This window comes from Lynx rufus, unplaced genomic scaffold, assembly GCF_022079265.1.
Source record: "Lynx rufus isolate CCGP_SWC_20201006 ecotype Redwood Valley unplaced genomic scaffold, mLynRuf1.p SCAF_1, whole genome shotgun sequence".
Lineage (NCBI taxonomy): Eukaryota > Metazoa > Chordata > Mammalia > Carnivora > Felidae > Lynx > Lynx rufus.
The window spans coordinates 10403831-10420156 of NW_025814823.1; the positions used below are offsets into that span (position 1 = coordinate 10403831).

At 41.3% G+C, this 16326-nt stretch overlaps 1 protein-coding gene across 1 annotated transcript in view; it reads left to right on the forward strand.

Moving 5' to 3' along the window:
• Nucleotides 1-16326, forward strand: part of B3GLCT (beta 3-glucosyltransferase) — a 119205-nt gene that overhangs the window by 86554 nt on the left and 16325 nt on the right. The window contains exon 13 of the mRNA XM_047078539.1: nt 12427-12546. Within this exon, the coding sequence (XP_046934495.1) occupies nt 12427-12546 (120 nt within the window). The remainder of the gene's footprint in view (nt 1-12426; nt 12547-16326) is intronic.

Consider the following 16326-nt stretch of genomic DNA (forward strand, 5'->3'; position numbering starts at 1 on the left):
TTATGCATCTAACATGGGAGCACTCAAATATATAAAACACCTAGTTACAAAGGAAGTAATTGATAGCAATACAATGATAATAAGGGCTTAGACACCCCACTTACATCGGTGGGTAGACCATCCCAACAGAAAGTCAGTAAGTAATCAGTGGCTTTGAATGACACATGGACCAGATGGATCTAACTGATATATTTACAACATACTATCCTAAACCAGTGGAATATGCATTCTCCAAGTGCAGATGGAACATTCTCCAGGATAGCTCACATGTTAGGCCAGAAAATAAGCCTCAGCAAGTTCACAAAGATTCTAATCATATTCATCTTTTCCAATCATAACACTATGAAACTAGAAATCAACCACAAGAAAACAAAATCTGGAAAGAACCCAAATACATGGAGGTCAAATAACATGCTACTAAACAATAAACAGGTTAACAAAAAAAAAAAAAGTAAAAATATACATGGAGACCATTGAAAATGAAAATGGTTGGGGTACCTGGGTGGCTTGGTTGGTTAAGCACCCGACTTTGGCTCAGGTCATGATCTCACAGTCCATGAGTTCAAGCCCTGTGTCAGGCTCTGTGCTGACAGCTCAGAGCCTGGAGCCTGCTTCGGATTCTGTCTCTCTCTTTTTCTCTGTGCCTCCCCTGCTCGTGCTCTGTCTCTCTCTCTGTCTCTCTCAAAAATAAACAAACATTTAAAAAAAAAAAGAAAGAAAAGAAAATCGTGGTCCAAAATCTTTGGGATGCATACAAAAGCTGTTCTAAGAGGGAAATTTATAGCTAAATTGGCCTAACTCAAGAAGAAGAATCTCAAACAATCTAAACTTATAGCTAAAGGGGCAAGAAAAAGCAAAATTAAACCCCAAATTGGTAGGAAATAATAAAAATTAGATCAGAAATTAACAAAATAGAAACTAAAAACATAGAGCAGATTATCAATGAAACCCAGGAGATGGTTCTTTGAAAAGAATAAAATTGATAAACCTTTAGCCAGACACATGGAAACAAACAAAAAATCAGACTCAAAAATGAAAGAGGAGAAATAACAGACTATAGAAATACAAAGTATTATAAGAGAGTATTATGAAAAACCATATGCCATGCTGAACAACCTAGAAGAAATAAATTCCTAGAAACATACAACCTCCCAGAACTGAATTGGAAAGAAATCAAAAATTTGAACAAAAGTGATTACCGGCAAGGAAATTGAATCCCAGCAAACAAAAGTCCAGACCCAAATGTTGAATTCTACCAAACATTTAAAGAAAAGTTAACACCTATTCTTCTCAAACTATTCCAAAAAAATAGAAGAGGAAGAAAAGCTTCCAAATTCATTCTATGAGGCAAGCATTACCCTGATACAAAAACAGATAAACATGCTAGAAAAAAGGAGAACTACAAGCCAATATCCTGATGAACATAGATGCCAAAATCGTCAATAAAATATTAGCAGACTGAATCCAACAATACATTAAAATCATTCACCATGATCAAGTGGGATTTATTCCCAGGATGCAAGAGTGGTTTGTATTTGCAAATCAGTAGGATAGATCACATTAAGGGAAAGGATAAAAACCATATGATCATTTCAATGGATGCAGAAAAACCATTTGACAAAGTACAACATCCACTCACAATAAAAACCCTCAACAACATAGGTTTAGAGGGACCATACCTCAGCATAATAAAGGCCATATACGAAAAATCCACAACATCATACTCAATGATGCAAAACAGCTTTTCCTATGGGATCAGAAATAAGACAAGGATGTCCACTCTTGCCACTTTTATTTAACATAGTACTGGAAGTTCTAACCACAGAAATCAGACAAGAAATAAAAGTCATTCATATCAGTGAGGAAGAAGTAGAACTTCCACTATATGTAGAGGACATAATACCCTATATAGAAAACCCTAAGACTCCCAAGAAAAAACTACTAGAACTGATAAATGAACTCAGTGAGGTCACAGGTTGCAAAAATCAATGTACAGAAATCAGTTGCATTTCTAGACATTAATGATGAAGTAGAAATTAATGCTGTTTATAATTGCACCAAAAAAAAAAAAAAAAGAAAAGAAAAAAACAAACACCTTGGAATGAACTTAACCAAAGAGGTGAAAGACCTGAACTCTGAAAACCATAAACCACTGATGAAAGAAATTGAGGACACAAACACATAGAAAGATATTACATGCTCAGGGATTGGGGGAAGAAATATTATTTAAAGGTCCATACTACTCAAAGCAATTTATAGATTCAGTGCAATCCCTATCAAACTACCAACAGCAGTTTTCACAGAACTAGAACAAATAATCCTAAAATTTGTATGGAACCACAAAATACCCCTAATAGCAAAAGCAATCCTAAGAGGAGACTAGAGATATCACAATCCCAGATTAAGATATACTGCAAAGCCATAACAATTAAAACCTGTAAGGTACTGGCACAAAAATAGACACAAAGATCAATAGACAAGAGAGCCCAGAAAGAAACCCACAATTATACGGTCCATTAATCTACAACAAAGGCAAGAATATGCAATGGGAAAAAGTCTCTTCAAAAAACGATGCTAGGAAAACTGGACAGCTAAAATAATGCTAATAATGAAGTAATGAAAAAATAAGCTGAACCACTGTCTTACACCATACACAAAAATAAACTCTAAATTAAAGGCCTAAATGTAAGACCTGAAACCATAAAAATCCTAGAAGAGAGCATAGGTAGTAACTTTTATGACATTGGCTATTGCAACATTTTTCTAGATAGGTCTCCTGAGGCAAGGGAGAGGAAAGCAAAAATAAACTCTTGGCGACTTTGTATCAAAATTAAAAGCTTCTGCCTAGCAAAGGAACAATCAACAAAATGAAAAGACAACCTACTGAATGGGGGAAGGTATGTGCAAATGATGTATCTAAAAAGGCGTAGTATCCAAAATATATAGAGAAGTTTTACAACTTAAAACCAAAACCACAAATAATCCAGTTAATAACTGGGCAGAAGACATGAACAGACATTTCTCCAAAGAAGACAGATGGCCAGCAGACACGTTGAAAAGGTGTTCAATGTCACTAATCAGAGACATGCAAATCAAAACCACAGTGAGTTATTACCTTATATGTGTCAGAATGGCTAGAATCCAACATACAAGAAGCAACAAGTATTGGTGATGATTTAGAAAAAAAGGAACAATCATACACTGTTGGTGGGAGTGCAAACTGGTGCAGCTTTTGTGGATAACACAGTGGAGGTTCCTTAAAAAATTAAAAATAGAATTGCTATATGATCGAGTAATTCCACTACTGGGTTTTTTACCCAAAGAATATGAAAACATTGTTTCAAATACATATGTGCACTCCTGTTTCTTTAAAGTATTTACAAGAGCCCAAATATGAAAGCAACCTCAGTATCCATTGTGTCCACTGATAAATGAATGGATAAAGAGGTAGTATGTACACACACACACACACACACACACACAGGAATATTAACCATAAAAAAGAATGAAATCTTGCCATGTGCAATAACATGCATGGATCTAAAGGGTAAAATGCGAAGTGAAATAAATCAGAGAATGACAGATACCATATACTTTCACTCCTGTGTGGAATTTAAGAAACAGAATGAACGAAGAAAAATAGACAAAACCCCCAGACTCTTAAATCTAGAATATAAACTGGTGGTTTGGGTAGAACTAAACTGGTGGGATTGGGAGGGGGAATGGATGAAACAGATGATAAGCACCGAGTAATGTATAGGATTGTTGCATCACTATATCATATGCCTAAAACTAATAGGACACTGTACATTAATTATACTGGGGTTAAAAAAATAGCAATGGAAAAGGAACTGTCCAGTGGAGAAGTGAGATAACAACTTGACTGGAATATCACCAGTGAAGAACAGAAGGGCCAGACACAGTGTCACACATACATAATACCGTGACTGGGAACATATATGCTAGACTTTGTCATGAGGGAACACCAGACAAACCCAATAGGAGGATCATTCTGTTAAAAACAGGGGAGGTGCATTTATTATTAAAAATACCAGTGTCATGAAAGACAAAGAGAAGCTGAATAACTTATAGATGAAGGGGGAATAAAGGGATATGATAAATGCAATAAGGGATCCTGGGGTTCATCCTGTACTGGAGGGAAAATGAGCCACAATGAACATCGGGTCGAGTGATAACCTTGGAATATGGGTGGTAGCTTAGATGAAAGCATTTGTTTTCAGGTTTGGAATTCTAATTAAGGCAGCTGTGAACCTTTGTGTACATATCTTTGTATAGATACCTGTTTATTTATCTTGGCTAAATACCTATGAGTGGAATGCCTGGGACATATAGTAGCTATATGTTTTAACTTTTTAAGAAATTTACTGAATGAATGTTAAAGTTTTTGAACTCTTATTTTTTTCCATTTTAAGGAAATACACAATGATGTATTTCATGTTCTGAGGCGGAAAGGGACATAATGTATGAGGTTTACTCCCAAATACTTTAGAAAAGAGAAAATCTATCTATACACACACACGTACACACATAATGCACATGTATACACACATGCATACATGTATATATACACAGATGAATATCTGTCTACAAAGATTGAGAGAGAACGATAAAGCAAATGGGGTAGAGCTAACAACTGGCTAATTTAGGTAAAGGATATATAAAAGAGTTCTTTCCACTGTACTACCCTTGGAATTCTTCTGTAATCTTGAAGTTTTTCCAAATAAAATGTTAAAAAATAAAAGCCATAATAGGTTTGAGTGGAATATTATCTGGCTTCCAAAAAATCGGATAGCAGCTAACAAAATGAAGCATAAAAAAATCATATGATCATCTCAATAGATGTGTAAAAAGCACTTGACAAGATTCAACGTCCATTTAGGATAAAAACTCTCAACAAAAGTGTTGTGTTCCCACTAAATCAAACATAATAAAGTCCGTATGTGAAAAACTGATAGCCAAGATCATCCTCGATGAAGAACGGAGCTTTTCCCCTATGATTGGAAAAAAGATGGGGTGTCTGGGTGGCTCAGTCAGCTAAGCATTTGACTCTTGATCTCAAGTCATGAGTTCAAACTCTGCATTGGGTTCCACACTGGGCATGGAGTCTACTCAAAAAAAATGAGGTCTTCTCTCACCACTATATTCAACATAGTACTAGAAGTCCTAGCCGTGGTAGTCTAACAAGAAATAAGAGGCATTCATACTGGTAAAGAAGAAGTTTAACTGTCACTATTTGTAGATGACATGATACTATACTTGAAAATCTTAAAGATTCCACCAAAAAACTACTAGAGGTAATAAATTAATTCACTAAAGTTGCAAGATTCAAAATTTATGCCCAGAAATCGGTAGTGTTTCTATACACTAACAACAAAGTCACAGAAATTAAGAACATAGCGTTTACAATTGTACCAAAAAAAATAAAACACCTACGAATAAACTTAACCAAAGAGGTGAAAAAAGACAACCTACTTAATGGGAGGAGAAGATATTTGGAAATGATATCGAATAAGGGGTTAATATCCAAAATATATAAAGAACTCCTACAACTCAACACCAAAAAAAAAAAAAAAAAAAAAAATCCAGTTAAAAAATGGGCAGAGGAGGAGTGCCTGGGTGGCTCAGTCGGTTAAGCATCCGACTTCAGCTCAGGTCATGATCTCACAGCTTGTGTGTCCTAGCCCTGTGTTGGGCTCTGTGCTGACAGCTCGGAGCCTGGAGCCTGCTTTGGATTCTGTCTGCAGCTCTCTCTGTCCCTCCCTTACTTGCTCTCTCTCTCTCTCTCTCAAATATAAATAAAAACATTAAAAAATTAAAAAAAAAATGGGCAGAGGACCTGAATAGATATTTCTCCAAAGACGACCTACAGGTGGCCAACAGACACATGAAAAGATGCCCAATATCAATAATTTTGAAGGCACTTCAAATAAAAACCACAATGAGATATCATTGCACAACTGTCAGAATGGCTAAAATCAAACAAGAAACAAGTGTTGACAAAGATGTAGAGAAAAAGGAACCCTTTTGCCCTGCTGGTGCAAATGCAAACTGGTACAGCCACTGTGGAAAACAGTATGGAGGTTCCTCACAAAGTTAAAAATAGTAGGGGCGCCTGGGTGGCGCAGTCGGTTAAGCGTCCGACTTCAGCCAGGTCACGATCTCGCGGTCCGTGAGTTCGAGCCCCGCGTCAGGCTCTGGGCTGATGGCTCGGAGCCTGGAGCCTGTTTCCGATTCTGTGTCTCCCTCTCTCTCTGCCCCTCCCCCGTTCATGCTCTGTCTCTCTCTGTCCCAAAAATAAAATAAAAAAAACGTTGAAAAAAAAATTTAAAAATAGTAATACCATATGATCTGATAATTCTATTATTGGGTATTTATGCGGGGAAAAGGAAAACGCTAATTTGAAAAGATATATGCACCCCTATGTTTATTACAGTATTATTTACAAAAGCCCCGACATGGAAGCAACCCAAGTGTCCATCGATAGGTAAATGGATAAACATATGGTGTATATATCTATAGTGGAATATTACTCAAAGATCTATCTTGCAATTTGGACAACATGGGTGGACCTAGAGGGTATTAAGTGAAATAAGGTATTCGTCTTTCTCAGGCTGACTTATGATTCCACTAATAAGCATAATGCAAAAAAATAAAAAGTAGAATCAGAACTATAAATACAGAGAACTGATGGTTTCCAGAGAGGAGGGGAGTGGGGCGCTGGGCAAAATGTGTGAAGGGTAGGGGAGATACAGACCTCCAGTTATGGAATGAGTCAGTCATGGGAATGAAAAACAGAGCATGAGGAATACAGTAAATGTTAACAGCAATGTAATGGGACAGATGGTAGCTATACTTGGGGTGAGCATAACGTGATGTATAAACTTGTCAAATCACTAAGTTGTACACCTGAAACTTTGGTAGTATTGTGTGTCCAGTATATGCAGAATCAGTATTATGCTGTTAAAGTCTATATGCAGCACTGTGTTCATATAAATTTGATAGCACGTAATCTAAAGTGTTGCTGTACTATTTTTCTTCATTTCTGTGCCTCAGAATTGCCTGAAATGGTAACAGATTGTGAATAAAGTTCCTTTCCTGGATTAATAGCCAATCCATTTGGATAGAATTAGATATCTGTCTGTTTGATCCACATTTACAGTTTTTAGCAAAATAAAGTATATGAGGGTTGTCAGACTCCGTTTATGATTCTTCAGCTTTAGAATGATATTGTGAGTAGGGAAAGGGTTGAGGTAATAAGAAACCCAGATGAGATGTTAAATCCCAGTTATTTTAACCAAAGAAATTACAATTTGTGGACTGAATTGGTATTTTTATGATATGCAGGAGAAAGAGAAATACATTTCTTCTTAGGTCAAGAAGTAGATATAAATTTGCCCTAGAGGTCTTTGAAGTTTTGTTTGTTTTTTTGTTGGTGTTTTGTTTTTTTTAAACACAAACTTTTACCAGCCAAAGGCCACAGTTTCCTTAGAGAGCTATAAGAAGAAATTCTCTATAACCAAATGGCGTCTTACTAGGTATCTGCATATTTACTTACCTTTCTCCGCAGAGTTATTCGCTGATTTCCTAAGGATGGATTCCAAACTGGGTGCCCAGAATGTTTACCTTGTGTGCCCCAAACAGGATAGTTTTAAGGATAACATTTTCTGGCCACTCAGAAGCCGTCAGTATTGTCAGAGACCTTGACCTGCAGACACATATAAACATGATCAGCAAACTTGTCAACTCTTAGCACCACATTTTAAGGCAATTTTTTCATACATTGAATTGTTTTTTTTCGCTTTCAGCTTTAGGTTTATTGGCTGGGGTATTTGTTTAAGATGCACGAGTGTGGATTGAAGCGATGTCCTTCTTTCCACTTTGTGCATCTCCACTTGGGTTTCTTAAGACCCCACCTGTCCCCCAAAAGAAGAAAAATGAAATCCTAGAACACTAGTGTTCTAGATGTTAATACTTCTTTGTAAGAATTTATGATTAATAACGTAGAGAAGTACTTGATATCCTATCTCCCTCTTGGAGATACGCGATGCTCATCAGGCTTGAGAAACATTGGAATTTACTTAGCTAATTAAAAAATTTTAATCCAAAACTGATCACGGAACATCTTTTTTGGGGGAACACTGATTAATATCACGAGAGAACCTAGGATTTGGTGGTGTGTGACCCAGAAAGCTCTAGTTTAGAACAAATAGTGGAAGGACTTTACAAGGCGTTTGTAAACGGTACAAGTTCTTAAAACATGGGAAAACTAGCCCTTCTTAATATTAGCCTTTGTCTCACCTTTGAAAGGTTACTTCTAGGTTTTATTTTCCTATGATATCTTTTTCTTCACCCTCGTGGCAGCTCTAGCTACCGGCATTTCTCTGACCAGCTCCTGGATATTCTCACTGCCCTTTTAAAGCTATCTTGTTGACATAGGACAAAGAAATAGAGGTGCCAGAAGGTATATACATAAGTAGACGTAAAAAGACAATTTATGTGGCCTTACTCGGGGGAAACAGATGCGTGGTTGTGCACCGTAATTGAAAGGTTTCCTGGAACGTCTAACAAAATCCATTTGCCCACCTGCCAGCCACGCGTCTGACATGGACCTCATTTGTATCTCGAAAATTCTGTTTGGGGGCCATTGAAATTTAAAAAGTACTAAGTGTTAGAAAGGGGCGGAGGTTTATAATGTATCCTCCAAACCAGGAAGGTACATTAATACCGAAACATGAAGCAAAGCTGTTCTATACCGTTCGCACTGTTTTCTTCAGGGTAACTTACCGACAGGCAGTCGGGTGGGCCAACGGACAGAAGATCCAGGCGGTAATATGCTCCTAATCTCCGCCCCTACTCCCAGCCTTTCTCTGGACCTTCCCCCAGCTCTTATGGAGTGAGGGGCGTGGTGGGGAGGTCATGGGTAGTTATCTTAAGTGGCACCATCTGCCGCCAGTTATCCAAAGTGGTGCCACCTGTGCAAGATGGCGTCCCACAGATGGAGTCAATGTTGTTAGCACCCCCACATTCCACCTCTGGCATCTTTTTAGCCCGTGCCATCTTTGCCCGCCATTCTTTGACAATGGCCTTAGAGCCAGATGTCAGGAAGGGACTTGTACCCCCTGTCACAGCAGCAGTATAAATAGCAACGTGAGTTGAACCAGTACCACCCCTGGTTTTTCACCATTCCTCATTCTTTTTTTTTTTTTTTTTAATGTGTATTTAAGAGAGAGAGAGAGTGCACATGCAAGGGGGGGGGGAGGGGGCAGAGAGAGACAGAAAGACTCCTAAGCAGGCTCTATGCTGTCAGCGCAGAGCCTGACTCAGGGCTCCATCCCGTGAACCATGAGATCATGGCCTGAGCCAAAGTCAAGAGTCAGATGCTTAACCCACTGGGGCACCCAGGCGCCCTGAACCATTCCCCATTCTTGAGGGGTAGGGGTAACAACCCCTCTAGCTGCTTCCTGCTGGAAAAGGGTGTAGAGCAGGATTTCACGAATTAAGTTGCCATTACATCCCACTGCAGATATTCCCTAGAGCTCAGCTGAGCTCCCATCCTTTGTAACCACTGTTTTGGAAGTCTTGTATATAGTCTTAGCATCTCATTCTACATTTTATAACAAGGTCAGTTAGGTCCATTCAGTTAAACAGTGGTCTCTTTTCAGGAGGTGGTCCTGCCAATGTGATTTCAAAGTCAGGTTTGTAGAGCGCAAGCAGTCAGGTAGTAAGTGAGCCATATATGCACGGAAGCCAGAAGAATTCGGGATCTAGCCCCTGGTTTTATAGGTAAACAATAAACATTCAACCAGAAATAGAATCTTAACACCCATAAAAGTGTGTTACTGAAAGATTTTTTTCTAAAATCACCCTCATTTCTATCAAAGGTAGTCAAATTAAGACTAAGTTGTTTGTAAAACAAGTCCACTTTTAACAAACTTGGCCTAAATATTTACATGCGTGCAACAAGAATGGTGATGGGCCATTTGGGTTCTTTTAAGTCTGCTTTTCTGGAACTTCTCATAGGAAATTTCAGTTTGAGCCTTTTACAGCCTTTGGAGGCCAGAAGCCAAGTCAAATACTTGCCATCAGACCCACCTGCAATACCTTTAATTTGAATTAATTCCTCTCTTCTTGAGGTCCCCGAGTGACCTTCCTGACTTGCACGGTAGGGCTCTCAGGAACCTGTAAGCAAGGTAGCAGGCCATTTTTTTCCAAGGAATTTCCTTGGCTCTATAACGTCAACCTTAGTTCCTTAGGGCTGTTTGGCCATATTTGAGTCTATACGTGTCTCTTTCCAATGTGACATTCCAGTCAAAGCCTTGGTAATCAAGGTTTCCAATGGTGTCCTGTTATAAGAACATATTGTTATTGAACTTATGCAAATAACTGTAATTGATTTCCCATTTTATTGTTACCACAAGCCCCAGCCAAACCCTTCTGGATGTGAAGTTACATCCAATTCACCACTAACACCACTAATACCCCCAAGGCCTAGTTATTTTACTACCATTTTTGCCTTTATTTCTCCCCCCCCCCAAATTTTGAGGCATTTCCATAGATAAATGTGCGTTTAGCCAGTGAATATTAGAGCTAGCACAGTCTGATGGTTAGTGAAAGACAAATAAATAGTTAATAATGGGGCCTCCAGTTGTCCACTCTTGCATGCACTAGAGGGAAACGCTGGCCTAACCCTTAGTTTCTAGGAATAGTCTGTGTCCACCCCGAAATTTTTCCATTAGCAGAGGGGCACTGGGCAACACACCCAGCTTTTTTAGCCTGCCTTCAAGGAAGTAAACTGCTTTCCATCAGGCGATGCCTTCTGGAGGCTCAGCAAGGCCAACTTGGGTTGTTTGTCTATATTTTCTCTTGGGGTCCCAGATAATATTCGGTATTGCTACCGTTGTTTACAAATCTTGATAGGCCCCCTTTCTGCCATTTTCTCATCAGTGGGATCGTTTTTCCCTCTTTTTCAATCTATTTCCCTCATAAGGGATTCTCTGAATTTCACTTAAGTCTGCCACCATAGTAGCTACCGTAGCAATGGGCCATTTAGCCACAGGGGCAAGAACAACCTCTAAAGTCCCATACCATGCTCCTGGGGCTGAGATACGGTCATTCATACAAGAGGAAAGTCATGCTTCATTTGGGCCACCAAAATGCTGCGTGTAAATAGCACACTTCATCCCTAGTTCTTCCACAGAGGTCTGCTGCAACAGAAGGGAGGGAACAGCCTCCTTGTTAGGCCAGGTTTTCTTAATGCTAGCATTTATCCAATCAGTCAGATTAGCCAAGTGCCTGCAGTTCTCGACCACGCCTGCCGTATATAATCTTTCAGCACCAGGCAGGTTCAGCAGTGGCTGAGGCCACGTTTTCATCTCGAATCCATTCAGCATAATACCATCTCCTCCACAGTCCTAAGACCCAAGCTGCCACCCCTTCTTGGCCCTTTTGCTTCACCACCATTTCAGACTCGTGTTGGTTAGGGCGTTTCTGTACTCACACGCTGGTCTGAAACGCTCACAAGACCTGGCCGAATCTCCTGGCTAGCAAGCTTGGAATTTCCCCCAAGGGACCACAGGCTTTCCCCGAGTGGACTGTGGGCTTCTCCTGACATCGCCCCCTTTACCCCTCCCTGGCTTGTTTCATTTTCAGTCTCCTGTCCGCTACACCAAGTGTTAGAAGCCAGAGGAGGGTCAGTAATGTATCCTCCAGACTGAGAAGGCACTTTAATGCTGAAAAAGGAAGCAAGCCACTCCAAGCTGTTTACGGTTTTATTCAGGGAAACTTACTGATGGTCAGTCTATCAGACAGGACGGTAATATGCAGCTATTCTCTGCCACTCTCCAGGTTTTATGGAGCTAGGGGCATGGGGGTGCCCTCACAGGGTAGCCATCTAAAGTGGCACCACCTGGGCAGAGGCTCTCTGCTATTATCTAAAGTGGCTCATTCAGTGCGCCAGAGGCGAGGACAAGATGGAGGGCCAAGATGGAGTCAGTGTTGTCAGCGCTCCTACGCCAAGTACATCTGAAGAGATGTGACAGTTCACGCTCACCGGGAAACAGGACTGGTAGACATGAGCTAAACAGTACACTGGCCACCTCAACTTCGTTAACCTGCCACCCTACCCACCCAGTGGAGGCAGCCATGTTCTGGCAGGGGCTTATTAAAACCGGGGAGTAAGCCCCTTGTTTTTTAGTTTCTCTTCTGTTTCCAGGGATCTACAGTGTCCATTTTTTTCTTCTTCTTTTTAAGTGAATTTCTTCCGTAAATCACTTGAATTTCATATCTAAGCGATTTCCGTACAGTAGTATATAACGTGACCGGTGGGATGTGAGAATCGTCAACTTTTTACCGTGGAAACCCATTTGAGTTAAGTAATTATTGCTTATGTTCTCTTTGGAATCTTAGCATCTCCAGGCTTCAGCACTTGCTTAGCTGTTACGACTCCAGCGAACCGCTGTTTCTGGGAGAGCGTTACGGCTACGGCCTGGGCACTGGAGGCTACAGCTACGTCACGGGAGGAGGAGGGTAACTATGAACAGAGCTTTCTGCAAATACTCTCAGCACTCACTTTTGTTTCTGTGATCCAGGGCTGGGCGTGTGGCAGCGGGACCAATCCTGATACATAAGTGCTCTGTAAATGGTAGCTGTGACTGTAATAGGAAAGTAAACATGAAATTTTCTAAATACGAAAACGGTTCACCACAAAGAATATTTTACCCCTTGGAGAAATATAAATGGATGTCGAGGGACTTGGTAGAAATTTCCCTAGAGGAATGATTGCCTCTAGGTAGACAATTAGCTTTGCTTGTTTTAATGAGAAAGAAATTTGGATATAGATTTTATTCCAGAAAACAAGTCACCAGACTTTTAAATGATCTATTGCTAATAAATCACATTTAGGAAAAGAGTAGTATAGAATATCACTTAAGCAGTTAAGTGATATTTGTGTCAGATTTATAGATTTTAAATGACAGTGAAAAGTTAACATTTTTCATGTTTATTTATTTTTTGAGAGAGAGAATGAGAGAGAGCAAGCCAGGGAGGGACAGGGACAGGGAGAGAGAAATCCCAAGGCACTGACGTGGGGCTCGAATTCACAAACTGTGACGTCATGACCTGAGCCGAAACCAAGAGTCGGATGCTCAACTGACTGAGCCACCCAGGTGCCCCCAAAGTCAGTGTTTTTAAATGAAGCATCTGCCTATGCCGGATCTCTTATAGGGGACGATTCTGATTTGATTTATATGGCTACGTCACTTGAGCAGTTAGTCTATTATTTCCACAGTTTTTGCTATCGATTGATTTCGGCAGAATCTGAACTCGTTATGAAATACAGTGATTTAAATTCATTCAACAGGTATTTGTTGAATGTCCACTATGTGCTTGGCAACATTCTTGGCACTGGTTTATAAAGCTCTGAGAGTCACGAGCATAAGGGGCGGCAGCTTGGGTATTAGGACTGTGCAATACTGGAGGAGATGGTATTATGTTGAATGGATTCAAGATGGAAAAAATGGCCCCAGCCACTGCTCAACCTGCCTTGTGATAAAGACCATCTACTGGGCCTGGGCAGGAGTACTGACCTTTGTTGGGCAGTGGCATGCTTCCACCTGAGGTCATTAGCAACAGGAGATGGGGGTCCAGGTAGGCCTTGGAAAAGACGCCAAAGGGTAAAGGCCAACGACTATTGACTTCTTAATTAAAAAAGAAAAAAAGGCTCAAGCTATTTGCAGCTTTAGAGTAATGCATTTAGTTTTCTGGGTGAGGTGGTGAAGCCAATGAAGAATCAGGGTATGGTATCCCTTGAGTCGGAACTTTCTGCCTTTGAACGGGGTCTTATTATTTGCATATGGGTTTCTATATTTTGTGGCACCTATGGGCTAACATGCTTTTAACACAGAAGTGATGGCCAAGAACACTATTTGGTTTCCTTCTTTGCCTGTTGGATTTCACTGCTATCTCTGAGACTGGCCCTTGAAGCCTGAAATGGCACTTGACCTCACCTAGCCAGTGTGGCCTTTCGTTGCTCCAGCTGGTTGCTCATTCACTCCACAAGCCTGGTGGATAGGCACTGGGGATGCAAACGGAAGCCACAGTTCCTTCCCTACAGGAGCTCACAGGGCAGTGCCAGACTGGCATGTACACTGCATGGGTGTCACCGCTCCCCTTCCCAGGCCCATGGCGGGCACTGTCACCACCAAGACGGCACTGTTAACTCTTACGTGTTCAGCTTCTACCTTCTTACTGTGGACTTCCTACCACCTCCAGTTTTGCCATCTTAAAACTCCTTCCTGCCACCGCACCCTCCCTCTTCTCCCCTTCAAGTCATCGTAAGAACCCAGGATTCACAATCTCTGTTCTCCAGCTCCCACTTCCATGTGACCGCCACGCTTGGCTTCCCACCTCAGCTGTCTTGCCGAGGTTTCTGGCAGCATCCACATAGCCAAATCCAGGGGCGGACTCTCGATCTTCCTCTTGTTTGACCTCTTAGCCGACTTTGACAAAGGTGACTGCTTACTCCTTGAAATGCTCCTTTCTCTTGCTTTCCAGAACAGTGTCCTGTCGTTGTGTATTCCTGCCTTTCTGATCATTCCTTCTCAGTTCCTTCTTCCTGTTCCTTCAGTGGCTGTGTTCTCCGGGCATCTTTTCTGGTGTCCTCTTCTCACTCTGTATTCTCCTTGGTGATCTTATCCACCCCCGTGGCTGTGCTGAAAACACCCGAAGCTCTATCCCCAGCCTGCAACTCTCCCCAGACCTCCCAATTCCTACATCCACCCACTGGAGGCCCTGTCCACTGGCGTGATTCCCAGGGCATGAGACCCAGCACTGCCATCCTGACCTTGCCTCTGACCCTGGCCCCTGCTTTAGTGTTTTCCCAGTGGTGTTCCCTCAGGGAAGACATGGCATGTGTGAGTTCCTGCCCCAGAGACCTCTGAGTCTGCTTTGCCCTTTCTCTTCCTCGTTCCCCAGGACTTTGCAGCCGACCCGGTCACCAAGTCGTGTCAGTTCTGTCTCCTAAATATCACTTCTGTCTCCACCTCCCCAGTTCTGATCTAGGTCACACCATCTCTCACGTGCGTGCTGCTGCCATGGCTCCCCATCTCCTCCACTCCTTGCTGTCGACCACCCTGTAGCCACAGAGACCTTTCTACAACCACAGCTGATCCTGGTGCCCTCCTGCTCAGAGGCCTTCACGCGCTTCTCTGGCTTTTATTCTTCCCCAAGAGCGCGAGCCCTTCCCTACCTTTGGCATCTAAGACTAGGAGACAGTCGTTCAGATTTCAACAGGAGTCAGGCTGGTCTGGGATTAGGCCTCGTTTTAATCACCTTCAGTTATCCGGGTCCACAGCCTCCGTGGGTGCTGCTGAGGCCACTGACTTGGGGCTAATGTCTCTAGCTGGTCTTTTCTCCCCGCCTCCTGCCCCCCAGCTTGCCACCTGTCTGGGAAGGATTCCTCTCTCTAGAAATGAGTTCATCTGCGCTTCATACCCCCCATCTCTGCAACAATGCCATAGGTTATTGTGATTTTAATTTTATTTGGATTTTTTTTTTCATTACCACGAGAATGAAAGTCTTTGCGCTCCTTTATAACCTCCTGTGACATTTAGGATAAAGTCGAAATTCCTGGTCAAGACTTACCTGGCCTCTCATGATCTTGGCAGATGCTGTTTTACTGTTCTAGGCTTCTTCACCTGCACTGTCATCTTAAAGAATTCCTGGACTTATTTCAAGTCCTCAGAGGCCTTTTTTCTTTCCTCTTCCCCCAGACTGGCGTCTGCTGGTCTCCACACAGCACTGTTTCCCCTCCCCAGCTTTCTGTCTTTGTCACCCGGCTCATCCTCCTCATTTCTTTGGACATGATATAGCTATAATTTATTCCTGGAAGCCTTTGGCCTAGTCTGGCCTCTCAAATCTGGGTTTGATGCCTTTCAAATGTACTTTCATAGCATATTATGCAACCCATTATCATTTAATTGCCTATTTACCTTTCTGTTTTCCACCTAAATGATGAATTATTTGAAGGCAGCACCTGTGTCTCATTTCTCATTATATCTTTACTTCCTAGCAGAGGGACTCATTTTTTACAAGGTACAGTGAATAAATGAGTAAACAAATGCATGAACACTGAGCCTTGATCTTTATATAACTAACGACTGGTATAATACTCTGTTTCTAATGGTACTTTTACAAAGATACAGAAGCATTCATCACAAGACTGTCTCGTATCAACCTTTAAAAAAAGCTGCAGACAGAATGTTAAATGATTTCTCAGTAGACTTTCTGATGATCGAGCTTAAGAACCAA